This window comes from Macaca mulatta, chromosome 11, assembly GCF_049350105.2.
Source record: "Macaca mulatta isolate MMU2019108-1 chromosome 11, T2T-MMU8v2.0, whole genome shotgun sequence".
NCBI lineage: Eukaryota > Metazoa > Chordata > Mammalia > Primates > Cercopithecidae > Macaca > Macaca mulatta.
Genome location: NC_133416.1, coordinates 54,290,025 through 54,314,162, shown reverse-complemented (window position 1 = coordinate 54,314,162; position 24,138 = coordinate 54,290,025). Strand labels below are relative to the sequence as shown.

Genomic DNA, 24,138 nt, shown 5'->3' with positions numbered 1-24,138 from the left:
ACAACGGTAATTTCTTTCTCTCACATTCACCTTTTTTTATTTTTTGAGACGGAGTCTTGCTCTGTCGCCCAGGCTGGAGTGCAGTGGGGCGATCTCAGCTCACTGCAAGCTCCGCCTCCCACGTTCATGCCATTTTCCTGCCGCAGCCTCCCGAGTAGCTGGGACTACAAGAGCCCGCCACCACGCCCAGCTAAGTTTTTGTATTTTTAGTAGAGATGGGGTTTCACCGTGTTAGCTAGGATGGGCTCGTCTCCTGACCTCGTGATCTGCCCGCCTCGGCCTCCCAAAGTGCTGGGATTACAGGCGTGAGACACCGCGCCTGGCCTCACATGCATCTTAATGATCTAAGTTTTTGAAACAACTTACCTTTGCAGAAGTCGTGAACATAAAATTGTCGAAGAGAGGGGCTGCCGCTTTGTACAACTCCATATTTAGCCGTGAATGTTGCCTCCTGGCAGCGAGAGCAAGAGCTGACCGTGGCTGACCGTGAAGGGCTGTTGTTAATCCTACTCTGGGAGGGAAGGTTTGTTTTGTTTTCAAATGCTGGACCTTGCTTTCTTTGTACATATGGAAAAATATTGTTACAGCTTTAAAATCTGGCCTTTGGTATAATATATTAGTATAGAATCCTGTGAGAAACATGCTGCTTCGCTGATGTCAATGTAATCATTAATTTTACTTTTCCAGGAAATTTAAGACGAGACTCAAGTATGTAAATCTGTGAGTGCTGTTGTTTCTTGAGGATGGAAAATAGGCCAAATGAACCCTGCATTCTAAACCTCAACAGTGGAGCAATAATTTCTCTCACGGATGCTGAATAGTTTTGGTTCTTTTTACCAGACAAGAGCTTGATTGCTTTGCTAGGTTTCCTCATTTAAGGAGCAAGGTGAAAATAGCAAATATGGGCAAAGAAGAAAGCCCTAGGCTGGAAGATAAAAGCCAGGATATGTATGAAATTAAAGGCAAGCATTCACTGAATGTGCTGTCTGAGTCTTACTCCCAGTGGGTGGAGGGGTGGGGTGGGGAAGAGGGCTAGCTAGCCAGCATAATTTAGGTAAAGTTGTGGGAATGTTCTGTAGACATTTTCTAAGTAATCAAATGCTGCTCAATTATTATTTTTTCACAATAGCTGTTTGGGCTGATGTTGCTCAATCTTAATACAAATTGCATTCTTAGTTGATTACTGAATGTGAGTGAATTATGTGCTTGAATATTTAACTAAAGCATAAATACTTGAAAACCTCTTTATCAGGCACTGTGCTAGTAGGCCTTGGGAAGTCCAGAGTAAACAAGACTCATGGAACTTTCATTCTAGTAGGGAGGCTAACAAGTAACTACTGAAGCCATTGCAGAGTGAGGTAAGCCATACAAAGAAAGTATAGAGTGCTATGACAGAACATCATGGTACTTTCAGATGAAATGGTCCTGAAAGGCCTTTTAGGAGGGAACTTGCAAAGTGAGAATGGAAGGATGAGTTAGGAATTAAAAGACCTAGGAAGTACGGCATATAGAACAATGCGGTAAAGGAAACAGCAAGTGCAAAGACCCAAGTTATAAAAGAGCTTGTTGTGCTGTATGAATGGAAAGAAGTCATGTGTGGTTCAAAGAATAAAGAGCAATAAAGAGAGTTCCAGAAGATGACATTGCCAGGGCAGGTAGAAGCCTGATCATGTTATACAGGTGAGGACATAGTAAGGGTTTTATTTTGGAGTGATGGATTTCAGGCTTCTGACTTCCAGAATTAGGAGATAAATGTGTTATTTTAAGTCACCAAGTCTGTGGTGTTTTTTTATTACAGCAGCCACAGGAAATTAATACACCTTTGAAGGAAAAGATTTCCCCTGTTCGAGTCTCCCTGCACTCCTACCCATCGGAGAGAAACAGAACTTTCTCTGTTGAGTAGTTGATGCAATTTCATCCATAATATTGTGGATTCACCATTGATTCAGCGTCTGATCCTCAGCACTGTATATCTAATAAGTCATTCTCCTTGGTTCATCAGGCATCATCAGATTAAGGATTCAGACGTACTGACCTAACTCACAAGAGAGAGTTATAAACCAGAACACCAATGTATTACCTTGTTCATGGGAATAGAAACGCTAAATGTGTCAGCTTACTCAGATCAGCAGCTAAACACTGTTTGGTGTTGACTGGGAAACATAAAGGCAGAATGAAGGCAGCTAGCTCGTCTTGATGGCAAATGTTACCAAATCTCATAGTCTGCTGCCCTAATCTCCATGGGATTAGAACATTTACATTGACCAGACAGGTTCTCTTTCACCTGACGATGCTGGGACATTCTGGCAAATTCTGACTCATCACTCCCTTTCTAGAATCCTTAAAGACCATCATCATGCTATTTCAATAATATTCCTTCAGATGTGTTACAAAGATTAAATGTTGATTTATGGTAACTCTAGAGATTTGGACTGTAGTCTCATCAGAAACATTTATTTATAAGCCATCTCTTTATTCACTCATTGATTCATCCAGAAATGCTATTCAGTATTTATTAAGTGCCAGGCGTTGTGCTAAGATTTGAGACACAGAGATAAGATAAAGGTCCCATTCTCCAAGAATCTTGTTTTTTTAATGGATTAAAAGCTGCTAATGTATTCCTTCTGTAGATATATATAATTTCACCAATTTCTTGTGACTTCATGAACCTAATTTTTGCAAGACAGCATGTCCTAATTCTTGTCAAATTTAGGGATGGTGGTATTGGGGAGCTACAAACCAGTCAAATCAATGCAATGAAAAATCCTATTATTTGAACAATTTTAATCACATCTGAATTTGACTGTTTTATCTAAGTATTAACATTTCATGGCCGGGCGCGGTGGCTCAAGCCTGTAATCCCAGCACTTTGGGAGGCCGAGACCGGCGGATCACGAGGTCAGGAGATCGAGACCATCCTGGCTAACCCAGTGAAACCCCGTCTCTACTAAAAAATACAAAAAACTAGCCGGGCGAGGCGGCGGGCGCCTGTAGTCCCAGCTACTCGGGAGGCTGAGGCAGGAGAATGGCGTGAACCCGGGAGGCGGAGCTTGCAGTGAGCTGAGATCCGGGCCACTGCACTCCAGCCTGGGCGACAGACCGAGACTCCGTCTCAAAAAAAAAAAAAACAAAAAAAAACCCACAAAAAAACATTTCACTAGTTGAGTGATACAGTGAGCCTAGCATTTAAACGGTCTTAGTTATGTTAACATTCTTAAAAACAGAGAAGTGGTGGCTGGGCCCGGTGGCTCAGTCCCAGCACTTTGGGAGGCCAAGGTGGGCGGATCACCTGAGGTTGGGAGTTTGAGACCAGCCTGACCAACAGAGAAACCTCGTCTGTACTAAAAATACAAAATTAGCCAGGAGTGGTGCTGCATGCCTGTAATCACAGCTACTTGGGAGGCTGAGGCAAGGGAGTTGCTTGAACCTGGGAGGAGGAGGTTGCGGTGAGCTGAGATCGTGCCATTGCACTCCAGCCAGAGCAACAACAACAAAATTCTGTCTAAACAACAACAACAACAACAACAACCCATCAGATCTGGTGAGACTCACTCATTATAATGAGAACAGCATAGGGGAAACCACCCCCACGATTCAATTACCTGCACATGGTTCCGCCCATGACACATGGGGATTATTACAATTCAAAATGAGATTTGGGTGGGGACACAGAGCCAAAACATACTGAGAACTAATTGTTTAATGGAGAGGCATCCATTAAATATAGACATGCAAAACCCACAACTACTTTTGTGCAACTTCTTTATTTCAATTTTAGTTTTACACAAAGGCAAAGAGAATAGGGAGTGGGGAGGCAGGAATAATGCTGGGTCAACCCCAGGAAGTGGGGAAGAGGCTGCAGCCAAGAAGAATGAGTCAGACTGCTCCTCCTTGGCTTTCTTGGTAACAGCAATGAACAAAAAGAAGACCAGGCATGGACTCCAGGCTTAAGTTAACAAGGTCAGTCTGTTCAGGCCAAGCAATGGAAAGGAAGTGTCAGATCTGTCCAATCCATGTTCCTAAAGAGGAAATAAGGCCTAGGTCCATCTATTGAGGCCTTGGCTCGGGGTTGGCTAGGGCCCTTCTCTTTGAAGGTCGAGGCTGCTGTCCCCAGGGCACATAGGGGCCACGGGGACGATACCTGCCAAAACCCCTATGGACCACAGGGGCAGGCCGCTGATAACGGGGTGTGGGGAAGAAGGGCATAGGCAGCTGGGGACCAATCGCAAAGTTGTCTTGGAAGAAGAAACCTGTATGGGCTGATGAGGGGACATCTGAATGGCAATAGAATTGATCTGACTGGAAAGTATGGTCTGATGAGAAACAGGCATCTGGGGGACCCTGTGGGAACCGGGGCATTCCCTGGTGAAGGGGAATGGGAGGAGGAGGCTGTGGGGGCAGGAGCGGGAGCAGCGGCAATTGCTGGGGTGGGAACCCAAGCAGGGGGCAGTATGTGGGGGAAGGTAAGGGTGGGGACAGAGGTAAGGCCGGGTGATTTCTGTTGCCCTGGGGCGGCCCTTCAACTCTCGGGCCAGGTTTTTTCTTCTTGATCCACTTTCCCACAGGATGGCGCTGGGGCAACTCCACACCCCAGGCGTCAGCCACATGGGCCAGCAGCAGCTGGGAGAGGCAGCGGTGCACGCGTCCATTCCAGTGCACCCCGTCGAAGTGCAGGTTCTCCCTCGCGTGGCGGAAGTAAAAATGCAAGTCCAGTACATCGAAGTTATATTTACGTGCCTCGGTGGCGCTATAGAAGTTGGCTTCGACCACTCTGTTTTTCAGGAAGGTGGCCTTCTGCTGCCGGAGCTCGGGCGGAAGAAAACTCGCGTTGACTTCCTCGCCCACAGGCATGGCCGTGTTCCACACCAGGAGGCAAGACTCCGGCAGCACCTGGCCCAGGCACCGGAACAGGTTCTCCAGGTTCTCCAGGTAGCTCCACCAGGAGTTCGAACCATACCTGGAGATGTCCCAGAGGCAGGAATTCATGATGACCAGGTCGGGGGCATGCTCGCCCGACTGCAGCTCTTTCAAGATGGTCTTGAGGTAGTCGGAGTACACGCGGGTGAGGAAGTAAAAACGCACCAGATGGTGGTCGGAGCGGAACTCGCGGACCTCACGGTAGTTACAGCCGTTGTGCATGTGGCCCCGCTGGCCTCCGTCCACCAGCTCATCTTGTTCGAAGTTCAGCTCCCCCTTTGCTTTGAGCTGCTGGGGAGTGAGCAGGCAGTCCTTCTGCAGCAGAAGTACCAGGTCCTTGTATACCGCCCTATGCACAGAGTCCCCCAGGATGACCACGAACTTATTGTGGAGCAGCTGCCGCACTTCGGAGGCCCTCAGGAGGATCATGACGCCCAGGGCGCACGGCCTAGCTCCTTCCCTTGCACAGGGTGGGTCTGCGGATGGCTAGGACAGAAGGAGAGAACGGCTGGGAGGGACTCACCTCTGGGCGGAGCGCCCAGTGCAGGTCGGGGGTAGGGAGACCATGGGGAAGGGGATGGCGCAGTGGCCTCTGCCCCGAGGGGGTGGACCTGGAATGCCCGCATAGCAGGCTCCACCAAGCCTGGACCTGGGAGATGGGCGAGAGAGCCAAAAGCCTTCTTTGTCTAGTCGCAGTTTCGGCCTGGGGCTTGACCTCTGAATGGCCTGAGGCTGCTGTTGGAGGCTCAGGTTCCACCTGGTGGGGAGGAGCCAAGTACGGATCCACCCTTCCTAGGGCTGAGAGTGCTAGCAGGATGCCTAGCCAAGAGCCTGGAAGCAGCCCAGAAGCCTAAGTGGAGATGGTTAGCTCTATGCCACTGTTAGATAATGAGGACCCCAAGTATGCAAGAACATGGAGAATGTTTGTGATGTAATGTTAAGTGGAAGAAGTTACATCCCATACTGAATGCTCCATCACTTAAACTATATAAAAGAGATATGCATAGATAACATTGAAAGGAAATATGTAAAAATGTATCTTCATAGAATAGGATTCTGGTTGACTTCCCTTCCCTTTTATTTTTGTAAATATCCTTTATAGTCTTAAATTGCTTGCTATAGCTTTAAAAGAATTAAATGAAATGCAACAGGTAACACAAGGAAAGAGTACCTGTGCTAGGTCAAGAACATAAAAACAGGCCGGCACAGTGGGATTATGCCTGTAATCCCAGCACTTTGGGAGGCCAAGGCGGGCGGATCACCTGAGGTCGGGAGTTTGAGACCAGCCTGACCAACACGGAGAAATCCCATCTCTTCTAAAAATACAAAATTAGCCGGGTGTGGTGTCACATGCCTGTAATCCCAGCTACTTGGGAGGCTGAGGCAGGAGAGTCGCTTGAACCCGGGAGGCAAATTTGCCAGTGAGCCGAGATCGTGCCATTGCACTTTAGCCTGGGCAAGAGCAAAACTCCGTCTCAGAAAACAAACAAAAACAAAAAACAAAACAAAAAAACCCGTAAAAACAGACTTATTTTATAAGGAAGTAGCTGTTTCTCATCAATAGGACTGAAAAAAATCAGGATAAAACGAAATAATTTGAATACGTTTCAGCTGTAATATTATTTGCTTTACATTTGAAGAGAATCGGAATATGCCACTCCAAAATGTGCACTTTAGCATGAGGATTATTTTGAGCAGAAAGCAACTGAAAATTGACAGATGCAGGAAGTTATCTGCCCTCCTTTTATCTGCCCTAGAATCAGGGCATATATTTCCCTTTGAGGAAGGTAAACACCCTTCCCCCAACCAGGGAAACAAGAGCAACTCTTATCAATCAGACAGGTTATCATCCTTTTCACCGAAGACAGGGAATAGACACCAAGATGATTTTTCATAATAGACCTTACTATAACAGCCCTTATCTTCCATGAGCTCCCCCCATTTATTTCCCAGTCACTTCCCCACAATTCATCATCCCTTAAAGCCCAAAGCCCTAAGTTTCACTGTTTTCTGGTGCACTCCCTGCCTGCCAATATTAATTTAAAAACTGTGGCTGGCGCGGTGGCTCACGCCTGCAAACCCAGCACTTTGGAAGGCCAAGGTGGGCGGGATCACTTGAACTCAGGAGTTCGAGACCAGCCTGGGCAACATGACGAAACGCCATCTCTATACAAAAATTAACCAGTCATGGTGGCGCACGGCTGAGGCGGGAGGATGGCTTGGGCTCAGGATGTTGAGGCTGCAGTAAGCAGTGTTCCAGCCACTTCACTCCCGCCTGGGCCACAAAGTGAGACCCTATCTCTAAATAAATAAATACATAAACAAATACAATGTCTAGATCTGTATCTTGGCAACACACACAAAATAAATAAAATTGTATGCCTTTTCTCCCGTTAATCTGTCTTTTGTTAGTTTAATCTGTATGCCCCCAGGTACTGAAGCTAAAAGAGTAGAGAAAAAGTTTTTTCTCTCCAGCACATTGGATGCAATGTTAAAAGCTGTGAAACTCATCCTCAAAACTTCAGATTATTTCAAGCTGCCATTTACAACTCATATCCACAGATGACTAAATAGTAGAAACACTAAAATACTGCTAGAGATTGCAAATGGGAGGAACATGGCATCCATTTCATCTACTTACACAAAGCCATGAAAATCCGGTGCAGCTTGAAACTTGTAAGATTTTATGCATTAGTAAACATTTTAATAGGTGTGGGTGGATAGCTATTATTAAACTACACATTCAAGTTTTAAAAGCTATATATCCTATTTTAGTTTTAAATGGATATAAACACAAAAATGAAAATATTAAAATAGGTAGAATATTGTTTCATAAGAGAACAGTTGAAAATATTGACATCTTCCCCACAAAGAATCTTCATTAAAATATTTTTGCTATCAGAATAAAAGTTTTGGCTGGGTGCGGTGGCTTATGTTTGTAATCGCAGCACTTTGGGAGACTGAGGCAGGAGGATTGCTTGAGACCAGGAGTTTGAAACCAGCCTGGGCAACATAGCAAGACCTTCATCTCCAAAAAAAAAGCAAAGAAAAACGAAACAAAACTGAAGCAAACTCCAAATCCCTTTGGGACTCAAGCATGTTCATTTCTTTAGATTCATGTATTCCTCCAACTCACACTTAATAAGTGCCTACCATATGCTCCACATAGGGAGCATAAAAATAAGTAAAATATGATCTTGCCCTCAAAAAGCAGACCAGAAATACTGGTTGATAGCTGTATTATCATGTAGAAAGTGGTAAGGGCCAAGAACTGTGAAAGTCTAGGGGTCTTTGGGAAACGTATTCCTTCCCACTCTAGACTCAAGTCTCCAAAGTGCAAAATGTGAAGACGGAAACCCTTTCCTTTTGTGTTTTCAGGGCTCCTGTGCCAGCCCAGCTCTCTGTGCCTTCTCTGGGCCAGCACTCTGGCCATAATCTGTGCCCTAATGCACCTCCCCGTTAACACAGTTCTGTCCGGAAGCTGGCAGATCTGATAATTATTCAGTGCTGTCTCTGCCACAGTGTTGCTTATGGAATCCCCTAATGCGCTCCTTCTCTGCCAGCCAAGTGCCCTAGACTTGGAAAGATATTAACTTCAAGTCCACTACTTAAAGACTGTCGGAGGCACTTAAGAGTTGAAGGAAACTAGCGTATGTCACCCCAAAATATGCCTCTCTGATATAAATATTTTTGAGCGAAGATGCTTGAGAATCAGCGGTGGCAGAAAGGGCCTCCAGATCTGCTCTTTCTTATCAAGCCATAAAAATTCCTGTGAAAAGGCGGCCTTCTCTGCACCAGAGCGAGAAGATAACCCTTGTTTCCAGTGATTTAAGAAGTGACCGCTGCAATGGAGCTGTATAAATAAACTGACCAAAAAAACCCCTTATCCTCCACTAGCTTTATACCCCCCTTCCATTTATCTCCTAGCGACTCTCCTGGAATTTACTACCCCTTGCTCATACCCCTTTGTCCTGTCATTTCTTCACAAATTGTGTAGTTCTTTGTCTAAAAGGTATAAAAGCTTTCTGCTTTGGCCATTTCTTGGGGTCTTCACTCTCTTAAGAGGGTCCCCATGTTCATGTAAAAAATTAATAAAACATACATGCTTTTCTTCTGTTAATCTGTCTTGCATTAATTTGGTTCCAAGCCCACCCGAAGACCCCACTTAAGAAGATCCACTTAAGAAGATAGCTAGAGGCTATCCATAGCCCCGTCTACAGAGTACTAGCAAAGAGCATTGTGTTTGGAATCATACTACCTGGGTTTGAATCCTAACTCTCCTATTTGCTAGCATTTTGAACTTGGGAAAGTTATTTAGCCTTTCTCTGCCCTAATTTTCCAGATCTGTAAAATGGACCTATTAGTAGACTTCATACATCTGATGTAAGGATTAAATGTAAACTGTTTATAATAATACCTAACGAGGCTGGGCACGGTGGCTCAAGCCTGTAATCCCAGCACTTTGGGAGGCTGAGACGGGCAGGTCACGAGGTCAGGAGATCGAGACCATCCTAGCTAACCCCGTGAAACCCCATCTCTACTAAAAAATACAAAAAACTAGCCAGGTGAGGTGGCAGGCGCCTGTAGTCCCAGTTACTCGAGAGGCTGAGGTAGGAGAATGGCATAAACCCAGGAGGCGGAGCTTGCAGTGAGCTGAGATCCGTCCACTGCATTCCAGCCTGGGCGACAGAGCGAGACTCCGTCTCAAAAATAAATAAATAAATAAAAATTAAAAAAAAAAAATAATAATGCCTAACGAGTAGTAAGTGCTGATAAGAGTTAGTTATTATTATTAAAAGTTGAGCATCCCTAATTCAAACTTCCAAAGTTCTTCCAAACCCAAAACTTTTTGAGAGCCAACATGATGCTCCAAGTTACACTGAACACATTACTTTTTCACTATATATATATATATATATTTTTTTTTTTTTTTTTTTGAGACGGAGTCTCACGCTGTTGCCCAGGCTGGAGTGCAGTGGCGCGATCTCGGCTCACTGCAAGCTCCGCCTCCTGGGTTCACGCCATTCTCCTGCCTCAGCCTCCTGAGTAGCTGGGACTACAGGCGCCCGCCACCGCGCCCGGCTAATTTTTTGTATTTTTAGTAGAGACGGGGTTTCACTGTGGTCTCGATCTCCTGACCTTGTGATCCGCCCGCCTCGGCCTCCCAAAGTGCTGGGATTACAGGCTTGAGCCACCGCGCCCGGCCTACTTTTTCACTATATTAATGGTATGTTGGCCAGGTGAGGAGGCTCACACCTGTAATCGCAGCGCTTTGAGAGGTCGAGGCAGGTGGATCACTTGAGACCAAGAGTTCAAGGCCAGTCTGGCCAACATGGTGAAATCCTGTCTCTACAAAAAATACAAAAATTAGCCAGGCATGGTGGCACATGCCTGTAATCCCAGCTACTCGGAGGCTGAGGCAGGAGACCCCTTGAACCTGGGAGGCGGAGGTTGCAGTGAGCTAAGATCGTACCACTACATTCCAGCCTGAGCGACAGAGTGAGTCTCTGTCTCAAAAAAAGAGAGAAAAGTATGTCATATTTTCTACTATTAAGTGCTTACGTGTTAATAAGTGTAAGAAAATGATTACTTGCTGGGCGCGGTGGCTCACGCCTATAATCCCAGCACTTTGGGAGGCTGAGGTGGGCAGATCATGAGGTCAGGAGATCGAGACCATCCTGGCTAACATGGTGAAACCCCGTCTCTACTAAAAGTACAAAAAAAAAATTAGCTGGGTGTGGTGGCGGGTGCCTGTAGTCCCAGCTACTCTGGCAGCTGAGGCAGGAGAATGGCATGAACCTGGGAGGCGGAGTTTGCAGTGAACCACGATGGTGCCACTGCACTCTAGCCTGGGTGACAGAGAGACTTCATCTCAAAAAAAAAAAAAAAAAGAGAGAAGAAAATGATTACTTGTCAGTTGCCTCTAAACATATAAACTGAGTCAGAAATGATGGTGACGTCAAACAATCACAGTCCACATGAGTGGTTAAGATTGTGACACTTTTGCTTTCTGATGGTTCAATGCACACAGACTTTGTTTCCTGCACAAAATTTAAAGTATTGTATAAAATTACCTTCAGGCTATGTGTATATGCTGTATATGAAACATAAACGAATTTTGTGTTTCCACTTGGGTCCCATCCCAGCCTATGTATGGGCATCCCCACATACATGCAAATATTCTGAAATCACCCAAAAATCTGAAATCCAAAACACTTTTGTTCTGATTTCTCTTCTTTTTCTTTTTTCCTTTTTTTTTTTTTTTTTTTTTTGAGGAGTTTCACTCTTGGTGCCCAGGCTGGAGTACAGTGGTGCAATCTCAGCTCACTGCAACCTCTGCCTCTTGGGTTCAAGCGATTCTCCTGTCTTAGCCTCCTGAGTAGCTGGGACTACAGGCATGCGCCCACCACGCCTAACTAATTTTTTATATTTTTAGTAGAGATGGGGTTTCACCATGTTGGCCAGCTGGTCTCGAACTCCTGACCTCAGGTGATCCGCCATCCTCAGCCTCCCACAGTGCTGGGATGACAGGTGTTAGCCACTTTTTATTCCAAGCATTTTGGATAAAGGATGTTCAACCCGTACTTAGGAAGTTTGAGAATACCAGGTTAATAATGAATAAAGGAGAGATTACAATATTTGTTCTGCTTGTTTGTCAGGGTTCTATGAAGATCAAATTAGATGATGCAAGTGAAATATTTTGGCTAAAACAAAATTAATGTTTATTGAACGCTACTAGATCCCAGGTGCTTTACCAACATTACCTTTGTTTTTTTGAGACGGAGTTTCACTCTTGTTGCCCAGGCTGGAGTGCAGTGGCACAATCTCGGCTCACTGCAACCTCCGCCTCCCAGGTTCAAGCAATTCTCCTGCCTCAGCCTCCTGGGTAGCTGGGATTACAGGTGCGCATCACCACGCCCAGCTAATTTTTGTAGTTTTTTAGTAGAGACAGGGTTTCACCATTTTGGCCAGGCTGGTCTCGAACTCCTGACCTCAGATGATCTGCCCGCCTTGGCCTCCCAAAGTGCTGGGATTACAAGCGTGAGCCACCACACCCAGCCCTTTATGAGATAACTCTTATTCCCATTTTACAGGGAAAGATATCGATGTGATAGAGCTAAGATTTAGTCCAAAGTCTATCTCTAATAGAAGAAGGATCTTTTCCTATCTTTTTCTTATTCATAGTCAGGCAACCCTCTCCTTTGCCCAGGAGAGGTGGTCACGAAGGGAGGGGATGGGTGGTGAATGAGTATAATCCCATATCCTAATCTCAAGCAGGAGACATAAAAGCACATAAAGACTTTGAATTCAGAAGAACCCAGGCAGGGTGAGGTGGCCACGCCTGTAATCCCAACACTTTGGGAGGCCAAGAAGGACAGATCACCTGAGGTCAGGACCAGCCTGGGCAACTTGGTGAAACCCTATCTCTACTAAAAATACTAAAAATGAGCTGGGTGTAGTGGCACACGCCTGTAATCCCAGCTACTCAGGAGGCTGAGGCATGAGAATTGCCTGAGTCCAGGAGGTGGAGGTTGCAGCAAGCTGAGATTGCACTACTGAACTCCAGCCTGGGCAACGGAGTGTGACTTTGTCTCAAAAAAAAAAAAGTAAAGAAAAAGCGAAGAAAAACCAAAACACAGTTCTATAGACTGACAACCTCATAGTGTCTGAGGACTTCTGGAGGTACTATATCCTAACCAGTTAACTTAACCCACCCAAATGTTGCTACAAGAGCTCAGGGCCAATATCTGACAAAAACATTTACCTGAGAATGTCTTCTTTTCTGAGTCAGAGTCTTGCTCTGTCACCCAGGCTGGAGTGCAGTGGTGAGATCTCACTCACTGAAACTTTTGCCTCTGAGGTTCAAGCAATTCTCGTGCCTTGGCCTCCAGATACTTGCAATTACAGGCACTTGCCACCATGCCCAGCTGATTTTTGTATTTTTAGTAGAGACGGGGTTTCACCGTGTTGGCCAGGCTGGTCTTGAACTCTTGGTCTCAAGCGATTCACTCATTTCACCCTCCCAAAGTGCTGGGATTACACGTGTGAACCACCGTGCCTGGCCTTATTATTCTTCTCTAATGGAACATGCAGCTATGATGGTGGGAAGGAAAGAGAGAGGAAAATGATTGGGAAGAAGTATTCCAGTTAGAACGCAAAATGGGGCCAGGCACGGTGGCTCTTGCTTGTAAGCCCAGCACTTTGGGAGGCCAAGGTGGGTGGATCACCTGGGGTCAGAAGTTCAAGACCAACCTGGCCAACATGCTGAAAGCCCCCCTCTCTACAAAAATACAAACATTAGGTGGGCATCATGGCAGGTGCCTGTAATCCCAGCTACTCGTGAGGCTGAGGCGGGAGAATCGCTTGAACCCTGGAGGCAGAGATTGCAGTGAGCTGAGATCTCACTGTCTTGCTGCTGCACTCCAGACTGGGTGACATAGCGAGACTCTGCCTCAAAAACAAAAACAAAAACACAAAAACAAACAAACAAACAAACCTGAAATGGAAATGAAATTCTTGATAAAGAGGAGCACTGTAACTGTAACAGGATTAATGAAATCTGACACCCTCAAGACTATCATTTTGGGAAAGAATCATTTAAGCTAAGAGACCAAGCATTAAAAATAAAACTTAACAAAACCAAAATGACACTTTTAGGGGAGTGAGTAGAGAAGAATAATTTGGAGACATAAACCTTTTCTGATTTTAAAAAAAGGTCGATAGCATCCATTTTCAGAGCTCTTTTTATTTATAAAAAATAAAACAAAAAAAGGATTTGAAATGGCCAGATCAGTGATCTTTATAGCCTAGGCATCTTTCTTTGCTTCAGATTTGATAAGCACACTTACTCATTTTGGTAGCTATTTTATAGATTCACTCATTCACTTAATAAAGATCACAGAGAGCCAAATAGTGCACTGGGTGCAAGGAGTAGGTATGAAAAGGCAATTTCAGCCAGGTGTAGTGGCTCCCACCTGTAATCTCAGCACTTTAGGAGGCCAAGGTGGGCGGATAACTTGAGATCAGGAGTTCAAGACCAGCCTGGCCAACATGTTGAAACCCCCGTGTCTACCAAAAATATAAAAAATTAGCCGAGTGTGGTCACGCGCCTGTAGTCCCTGCTACTCAAGAGGCTGAGGCAGGAGAATCGCTTGAATCCGGGAGGCGGAGGTTGCAGTGAGCGGAGATCGCACCAAGGCACTCCAGGCTAGACGACAAAGCGAGACAAGTATCAAAAACAGAGGCAATCTCGGCCGGGTGCTGTGGCACAGGCCTGTAATCCCAGTACTTTGGGAGGCCGAGGTGGGTGGATCACGAAGTCAGGAGATTGAGACCATCCTCGCTAACATGGTGAAACCCCGTCTCTACTAAAAATATTTTAAAAATTAGCCGGGTGTGGTGGCGGGCGCCTGTAGTCCCAGCTACTGTACTTGGGAGGCTGAGGCAGGAGAATGGTGTGAACCCGGGAGGCGGAGTTTGTAGTAAGCCGAGATCGTGTCACTGCACTACAGCCTGCGGGACAGAGCGATTCTCAGAAAAAAAAAAAAAAAAAAAAAAAAAAAGAGAGGCAATCTCTTCTCTCAAGAGGAGGGGTGGGAAAATCGGCACTTAAAGAGCAGGTTGCTAAAATTGATGTATGTAAATGAAGTACCTGAGACTGTTCGAAGAGTCTAAGCCAGAGGAGGGAGGTTTATGATCATTGCAACCTGATTCCAACTTCGAATTAAAACATAATTTTTTTTAAAGTTTCGAGATGATTTTAAAAATCATAGTTATGGCCGGGCACGGTGGCTCACGCCTGTAATCCTAGCACTTTGGGAGGCCCCGGCGGGCGGATCACAAGGTCAGGAGATCAAGACCATCCTGGCTAACACGGTGAAACCCCGTCTCTACTAAAAAAATACAAAAAAAATTAGCCGGGCGTGGTGGTGGGCGCCTGTAGTCCCAGCTGCTCGGGAGGCTGAGGCAGGAGAATGGCGTGAACCCGGAATTCAGAGCTTGCAGTGAGCCGAGATCGCGCCACTGCACCCCAGCCCGGGCTGCAGAGCAAGACTCTGTCTCCAAAAAAAAAAGAAAAAAAAAAAAATCATAGTTATAAATAGTTCCATGTTTTTTTCTGTTTTCAAAGTAAACTTTGGGCTGAGGCTAGCGCTGTCACAGAAATATGCATTAATAATGTCTACTACCACAATAAATTATGGTATCTTGTTTATATTTCCCTGTTTGGGGATAATTAATTTTTTAACAGCTTCATAAGCTATGAATTACAACTCATTGACTATTGCTTTACAATGATCACAAACCAAACACGTAGCATTTATCTTTCATTGAAGTTTTGTAATAATTATGTTGATTTTTTTCTTTTCTGATTGATCTTTAGTGACAAGAAGAGGTACATTGAAATAAGCCAGTTGCTTTAGAGATCCTGCAGAGAAGTTTTAAATCACAGAGACAGTTACTAACAATCAAGATGTTTTGATTCATTGTGGGAAGTACTTGTAACTATAAGTTTCTTGCATATGACTATCTTAATACAATACCGTACTGGGAATATTGGGGGATCCAACCAATAGTTTGAACTTTCCAAAATTCTGTTAAATTTTAGTGGACTGGATGGTACAGATAAGGGATTATTTTTAATGCGCTCACCTGTATAATTTATCTATCTATGTCTTGGCATTTGCTTAGTTTTCTAAGTGAATTTAAACTTGCCAAAAATTAAATTACATGCCAATACAGTTCTGAGAGAAAAAAGAAAAGCAAACAATTCGAACTTTTCTTTAGGAAAACTTATGTGGACTGGGGATTCTCTAGAGACTCATATTTTGATTTGAGGCCAGTCAGTGAACATCCATTGACACACACAACACCAAAGTGGAAGAAGTAATGCAGGCCTATTTTCAAAAGCGGCTTTAGGAGCAAAGGAAACATACAGAAAAGTACTGGGAGATGCTATGCTGTGGTAAGTAATGCAATAGAAAAATGATTGCCAGGCCAGGTGCAGTGGTTCAATTTTGTAATCCCAGCACTTTGGGAGGCCAAGATGGGTGGATCACTTGAGATAAGGAGTTCAACACCAGCGTGGCCAACATGGCAAAACCCTGTCTCTACTAAAAATACAAAAATTAGCTAGGCATGGTGGCACGCGCCTGTAATCCCAGCTTCTTGGGAGGCTGAGGCAGCAGAATTGTTTGAACCTGGGAGGTGGAGGTTGCAGTGAGCCAAGATTGTGCTACTGCACTGTAGCCTGGGTGACAGTGTGAGACTGTGTCAGAAAAAGAAAAAAAAAAGAAAGAAAAAGAAAAAGAATTGCCAAATAACCACTGGAAAGATTGTTAACTGATTTGAATTCCCTTTCTACATTGACCTCACTTGCTATGTAGGTCTCGGATCTGCAGTCCATTAATTAATTGAGTAAAAATGTAGAGAGCACCTGTGTCTATCTACAGCTATGACAGCTGTTACTGCACATTTGGCTCACACCCCTCAACATCGATCATGATTCCCCTATGAATCCCTGCATCATGAAACCACACCATAAGGCCTGTATTTCTAAGTTCGTTATCCAGGTAGTCCTTAAACACATCTAAAATCATGCAAGATAAGTGAAAAACGGAAACTAGAATAAAGATCTTCAAACTGGGCTCCATGTAATCACAGGTTTACTTTGTGGAGGCAGGAATCACTGTGGGTATATTCAGTTTGTATTTATATCATCCCTACCAGGCCACAATCTGAAATTTGTAATTCTTTTAAAATAAATTACCAACAGAAGAATCTCAAACACTTTGAGTCTGAAAATTACCAAGTTTAAAAATTCTTAAAGCAGCATATTTTCCCATAACAATAGTCTAATATAAACAACTCCTATGAATTACAGAAAGAAATGCAGAGGGCATTTTTATGAATGAAGTGGAGGTTCTTAATAAGTGATATACAGGTAACTTCTATAAAAACAAAAGATAAAACTATGGACCATTAATTCCAGTGACCTCACTTTTTTAAGCTTTTGTTTTATAGCCTTTTGTAAATATTCCCTAAAATAAATAATCAAAGCATTTCATAGACACAAAAGTACGATTTCAATCAAGTACAGTCTATAGTAAACATCTACATGATGGTCTTGCATCCATTATTCAAAGTATATTTGCTAACTTCCTACCTATTACCCCTTTAACACAAATGAAAGATACCGAAGGTGGTGATCTGGCTTTCAACTCCAGGCAAAGAAGCCAGACAGGGACTCTCTCCCTGGACAGCTGCGTGCTCTTGGGCCGGTTGCCCACAGTTTTGAACCAGTTTCCTCTTCTGTAAAAAGGGAACAATATTACCTACCTCGTTGAATAATAGTGAAGATGAAAAGAGATCTCATACATCAAGAGCCTAATACAAGGCCTGCCAGGCAGTAGGCCCTTCTAATCCTTTGACTCAGCAAGCCCTCCCACAATGATTCCAGAGAAAACACAGGCCTGCAGACAGAACCCTGCCTCGACTCCCTCCTCAAACCTTCAAATCCTCACCCCGCTTCCCACTCTTCTGCAAAGGCAGAGAGGTACCTTCTTAGGCGTAAAGCTTCCTCAGCAGCTCAGGGACTTTGCTCCCGGATATCCCCCAGTGAGGGGATAATTTGCATTCTGCATTTTCTTTACCCTACTTGGCTTGGATCCTTCTTTTTAGCATTAAACACATTCTAGCTTCTTGCTTTGAAAAACAAAGGAAACATCTTTGACTCCACCTCCAGGACAGTCCTATCTATTGCCTCCGCTCCAAGGCCACATTTAAAAACAAAACTTGCTTGCACTGACTGGGTCTAGGTCTGGGCCCCACCTCCCACTCACTCCTCCGTTTACTTCAATTTGGCTCTGACTGCATCAAAGCAAAGGAATGTTTGTTAGTAAATCGCCGATGATTTCCTTGTTGCTCCTTTCAGTGGTCACTTTTTGGTTCTTACAGTATGAGGGGTGGGGGCATGACTGACTGCTCCTTCTGAGAAACCCAGCCCTCAAGTCCACGTATCTGTGACACCCTTGCATGTTGTCCTTCCCTAGTATCTTTTGAGGGTTTGTCTTTCTCTTGCAGTTCCCCAAATGCCCCTAGTATCTTTTGAGGGTTTATCTTTCTCTTGCAGTTCCCCAAATGTTGGTCTTTCTCTCTCTCTCTCTTTTTCTTATTTCTCCCTCCCTTCCCGGTCTTTCTCAAGGCCCACTGAAGGGGTCCTTTCTTCTCTTCTTCAACATTCTTATCCTCGTGTGTCCACCCATTTTCAGAGTGTCAGGAAATGAGGTAACCATATGTCCCTATTTGCCCCAAACAGTTCTGGTTTCTGCCTGTTTTCTCAGAATGATTAGTAGCACCCCAAACCCTTAAGAGTCCTGGTTTGGATGGTAACAACGGACCATCCCCTTATCAATTCCTATTTGTATGCAGATGACTGAGAATTGGGGCAATAAAGCACATTGGCTGAGAGGGAGGGGCTCTGGGGTTGGCCCCTTGGGTTTAGATCCTGCTCCACTGCTTACTAGCCCTTGAGTCCCTGAGCCTATTAAGCAACCTCTCTGCCCTGAAGAAACCTCGTCAATAAAATGGGAACAATATAACTGCAGTTTTCCTAACAAGTGGGGGTTAAATGAACACATGTAAAGTTATTAGCATGACACCACCACATTTCTAAGTGCTCAGTGAATGTAGCTATTATCTTTGTCTCTAGCCCAGACCTGTCTCCTGAGTTTCATACATATTCAGGTGGAGAGAATAAAAAGTTCTCTGGGGTTGAGGGGTAGAGGGTAGGAAAAGCAGTCTATGCAGGCCCCTATCACTTCCCAATTCTTTTTTTTTTTTTTTTTTTTTTTTTTTTTTTTTTTAAGAGATAGAGTCTCACTCTGTCACCCAGGCTGGAGTGCCATGGTGCGATCACGGCTCACTGCAGCCTTTATCTCCCGGGTTCAAGCGATCCTCCTGGCTCAGCCTGCTGAGTAGTTGGGACCACAAGTGTGCATCCCATGCCTGGCTAATTTATTTTTTTATTTTTTTGTGGAGACAGGCTCTTGCTTTGTGGCCCAGTCTGGTCTTTTTTTTTTTTTTTTTTTTTTTGAGACTGAGTCTGGCTCTGTCGCCCAGGCTGGAGTGCAGTAGCCGGATCTCAGCTCACTGCAAGCTCCGCCTCCCGGGTTTACGCCATTCTCCTGCCTCAGCCTCTGCAGTAGCTGGGACCACAGGCGCCCGCCACCTCGCCCGGCTAGTTTTTTGTATTTTTTAGTAGAGACGGGGTTTCACCGTGTTAGCCAGGATGGTCTCGATCTCCTGACCTTGTGATCCGCCCGTCTCAGCCTCCCAAAGTGCTGGGATTACAGGCTTGAGCCACCGTGCCCGGCTCCAGTCTGGTCTTGAACTCCTGGTTTCAAGTAATCCTCCTGCCTTGGCCTCCCAAAGTGCTGGGATTACAGCCATAAGCCACCGCGCCCAGTCTCCGAATTCTCTAAACACTTATTTATCTTCCCATCAAACTATGGCTGAATTCCTCAAATAATTGTCTCTCCCAGTCTCCCAATTCTCTAGAGACTCATTTATCTTCCCATCAAACTATGGCTGAATTCCTCAAATAATTGTTTCGTGACCTTTGAACAGTCTCCCTAAAGGTAAATATTGCATTGACCAACAATGGGAATGATGGCAGCACATTCTCACCATGCAATTTCAGAGAGCTGCTGTATAATTTTGCTTGAAGCACTGGCTGGGAATACATAATTGGGTGGAAATAAACTTTACTTCTGAAATGTGTTGATAAAGTCATTTTTATTTTTGATGACTGGTTTTGTTTTAATTGTGAACAAATCCTTAAGCTGATCTGTATCCAGGCAATCATTTAAAATTTTTGATGTTGGCCGGGCGTGATGGCTCACCACCTGTAATTCCAGCACTCTGGGAAGCTGAGGCGGGAGGATCACTTGACCCAGGAATTCGAGACCAGCCTGGGCAACATGGTGATATCCCTTTCTCAAAAAAAAGAAAAAAAAAAAATTTTTGATGTCTAACGAATATTGGAAACAATATATATATTTTCAAGATATAGTTTAGGGAGGAGGGGAATGTTGCAATATATTTTGGGAAGCTGAGCACAGTGATCAATGTCACATTTGTTTTTGGCTTTATGGTTAAATATTTTACGTTCCCTCAATTTTTCTTAGTCTTTAAAAAGTTTGTCTTTGATTAAAACATTATTTTTTAAATGGTATAGTTTTAGTTTTATATGTTTTCTTACATAAAACTTCATCATCTAAGTTTTAAAATTTCAAATTCATTTAATATGTTAGCATAATTCTAACATTTTGCATTCTGTAAACTTTTTATATTTTGGGATATGATCCTTTCTTCTTGGGATCTTCTGAAAGACTGCAGGGAACGATAGGGTTTGTGTAAGCCCAGAGGCCTTTTTCTCATGTCTTTATCTTTGTTTCTATGACTCACCTTTGAATGTTCCCCCACACTTTCCTCTTACTAAAATTCTGTTCTTTCAGTAAGACTCAAGTTAAAAGACAATTTTGTCAGAGAGCCTTCCCTAATCTCCCAAGTAGAAAACTCTCTCCTTCCTCTGAGGGATGCCTCTACTTAACCTTTGGTTCTGTTTTGTTCTATAATTAACTGCCCATGTGCCATTCTATCCCACTCTATGCTAGTTCTGGATGGCAGAAGTGGGTCTTACCCATGTTTGTACCCCTCAGGGCCCAGTGCCTGTGCCTAATAATCATCTGCACTCACTGAGCACTCACTTTGTGACAGGCCTACTCCATTCTCATAACCCGGTGAGGGAGGAACCATTATTATCTCCATTTTATAGATGAGTAAACTGAGGCATGGAGAGGTAACATAAATTGCCTAAGGTTGGCTGGGCATGGTGGCTCACGCCTGTATTCCCAGTGCTTTGGGAGGCCGAGGTGGGTGGATCACCTGAGGTCAGGAGTTTGAGACCAGCCTGACCAACATGGTGAAACCCGGTCTCTACTAAAAATACAAAAATTAGCCCGGCGTCATGGCACACACCTGTAATCCCAGCTACTCAGGAGGCTGAGGCAAGAGAGTTGCTTGAACCCAGGAGGCAGAGGTTGCAGTGAGCCAAGATCGTGCCACTGCACTCCAGCTTGGACAACGGGAGACTCTGTCTCAAAAAATAAATTAAAAATAAATAAATAAATTGCCCAAGGTTGTCCAGCTAGTAAATGGCAGAACTATTCTTTTGACAATGTATCTTCTTCTCCTTGTTCTTTTTTTTTTTTTTTTTTTGAGGCAGGGTCTCACTTGGTTACCCAGGAATACAGTGGCATGATCACCACTACTGCAGCTTCCACGTCCCAGGCTCAATCAATTAATCCTCCAACCTCAGCCTCCTGGGTAGGTGGGCTCATGCCACCACAGTCATTAATGACAGTGAATCTTCCGAATAATTAGATAAGCTTAACGTTTCCTTTTGTTTCTTTAGGTGTAAGTATGGCTCCAAAGCCTGAGCTTTTAATCTCAGCTATAAATATTTGTTTAAATTAAGAGAAAAAAAAATAATCTTATCTAGATAGAAATATTTGCATGTAGCTTTCCTTGTTATTCTCTGTTGAAAAACAAAATAATATTTTGTGCACAGCTTTAAAATTTTCCGTGAGAAAACAAAGCAGGTGTGAAATAACTTAGTTCAATTTTCATCACTCTGTTAGCTAGTCTTCTTAAAAGCCAATGGAAAACCCAGTGCTGCACTAAAGCTATATTTGTGTTTCAAATGTTTAGGCTTATGCTGACTACTCTAGATTCTAACCAGTGGCTGAATTAAAAGTTCCCATGGATAAAACACAAGGGCGATGGGAGAGCTAATAATGACGAGTGCTTTCAACTGATGAACAGGTTGGATTGTGACAATTCTGCTCCAGGACTAGCTACAAAAGTCCATTTACTCAGAACAAGAACCCGGGGTTGAGTCAGCAGGCCTGGATTTCTTCCACCTCTAATGCTTACTTTATCTTTGTGCTGCTTAGTTTTTCACTTATTAAATAGGGGAAATAGCACCTATGCTCCTCTGAGGGGATTACACAAAAGAGTTTTAGAAATGGATATTGTTTTATTATTGTTGCTATCATTCTTGTTACCATTTTTGTAGTATTTAAATTCTACGTGTAATAGTGTTTCTATGGAAAAAGAAATTTTTTTCTTTTTGTTTTTTGAGATAGAGTCTCACTCTGTCGCCCAGGCTAGAGTGCGGTGATGTGATCTTGGCTCACTGCATCCAATGTCTCACGGGCTAAAATTATTCTCCTACCTCAATCTCCGGAATAGCTGGGATCACAGGCATTTGCCACCATGCCCAGATAATTGTTCTATTTTTAGTAGAGATGGAGTTTCACTGTATTGGCCAGGCTGGTCTCGAACTCCTGACCTCAGGTGATCCACCCACCTAGGCCTCTCAAAGTGCTGCGATTACAGGCCTGAGCCACCTTTTTCCATAGATAGCCCACCTATGGAAAACATTTTTTGAATTTAAAAATGAGATTATAAGAGCAAGTCTCAGCCAGGTAGAGTGGCTCACACCTGAAATCCCAACACTTTGGGAAGGCCACGGAGGAAGGATTGCTTGAGATCAGGAATTCAGGCCAAGCCTGGACAACAAAGCTACATCCGTGTCTCTACAAAAAAAACAAAAACAAAAACAATTAAAAATTAAAAATTAGCAGGATGTGGTGGCACACGCCTGTAGTCCCAGCTACTCAGGAGGAGGCTGAGGTGGAAGGATATCTTGAACCCAGGTGTTTGTAGCTGCAGTGAGTTGTGATGACACCACTGCACTCCAGCCTGGATGACAGAGCAAGACACCGTCTCTGCCTTGGCTTTTACTCACACTATGTTGTAGAGGATTCTGGAAACTTGAGTTCCCACTGCTTTGCCTGTTGGCAGTGCAACTGAGGACTCGCCAGTTTCAAGCTCCATGGCTTGGAGTGGAAGAAAGGACAAGCAAGGTCCAGGGACTAAGGAAGCTGAGGACCAAGAATCTGTGCTAGTGAAATGAATGTCCTATTTCCCAGGCACACCAATTAACTTCTCACATTAGGCCTTTCCCCAGGCCATGGTTTTCCCCACTTCAGTGCCAACACGGACCTAGGGGCTTTTCTCCCTGCTGCCATGTCCAGCCGAGTTTCCGCTTCTCTCTTCTCCTCCAGCTCCAAAAATAAGTCAACAGCTCTGCACTGCCTACCTTAGAGTTAACTGTGGAAATCAAATGAAATGCTGTGTAAACTCTACAAATGTTCACTGCTATTGTTATTCGGAGCAACCTTAACATATCTGGAAAGTGGGCTTAGTGGTTAAGGGAGATTTCTAGTTAAATGAAGCATTTAACTTATTATTTAGCAATATTAATTATTTAGTGGCATTATTTAGTATACCCTCCAAAATGTGTTTACATGTTTTACCAGTTTATCTCTTTATTCTTCTTAAGAACTCTAAGAAGGCCGCAGTGGCTCACGCCTGTAATCCCAACACTTTGGGAGGACAAGGGGGTCAGATCACTTGAGGTCTGGAGTTCAAGACCAGCCTGGCCAACATGGTGAAACCCTGTCTCTACTAAAAATATAAAAATTAGCTGGGCGTGGTGTTGTGTGCCTGTAATCCTAGCTACTTGGGAGGCTGAGGCACGAGAATCACTTTAACTCGGGAGGCGGAGGTTGCGGTGAGCTGAGATAGCGCCACTGCACTCCAGCCTGAGCAACAGAGTGAGACTCCGTCTCTCACACACACACACACACACACACACACACACACACACACACAAACCCTAAGAAATTCTTTCTTTTCTTTTCTTTCTTTCTTTCTTTCATCTCGCTCTGTTGCCCAGGTTGGAATTCAGTGGTGAGATCATAGCTCACTGCAGCCACTCTGCAGACTCAATCAATCCTCCCACTTCAACCTCCCTAGTAGCTGGGACTACAGGCCTGTGCCACCATGCCCGGCTAATTTTTATAGGTTTTTTTAGAGACAGGGTTTCATCATATTGTCCAGGCTGGTCTTGAACTTAGACTCAAATAATCCACCTGCCTTAGCCTTCCAAAGTGCTTGGATGACAGGTGTGGGCCACTGCACCTGGACTACATACTCTTAATTTTCTCCATTTTATACATTTAAAAATTAAGGCTAAAAGATCGAGTAATCTGCCCAAGGTCATCCATTTCATAAGAAGCAGTGCTGGAAGTA

The 24,138-nt window shown here is 44.2% G+C and overlaps 1 protein-coding gene across 6 annotated transcripts in view; it reads right to left on the bottom strand.

Moving 5' to 3' along the window:
• Positions 1-3,748: 3,748 nt before the first annotated feature.
• Positions 3,749-24,138, bottom strand: part of PCED1B (PC-esterase domain containing 1B) — a 28,123-nt gene continuing 7,733 nt past the window's right edge. For 2 of the 6 annotated variants that reach the window (XM_077952576.1, XM_028828854.2), the window contains one exon: positions 3,749-5,403. In XM_077952576.1, the coding sequence (XP_077808702.1) occupies positions 4,048-5,346 (1,299 nt within the window). In that variant the 5' untranslated portion in view covers positions 5,347-5,403 and the 3' untranslated portion in view covers positions 3,749-4,047. 6 annotated transcript variants of the gene reach the window in all.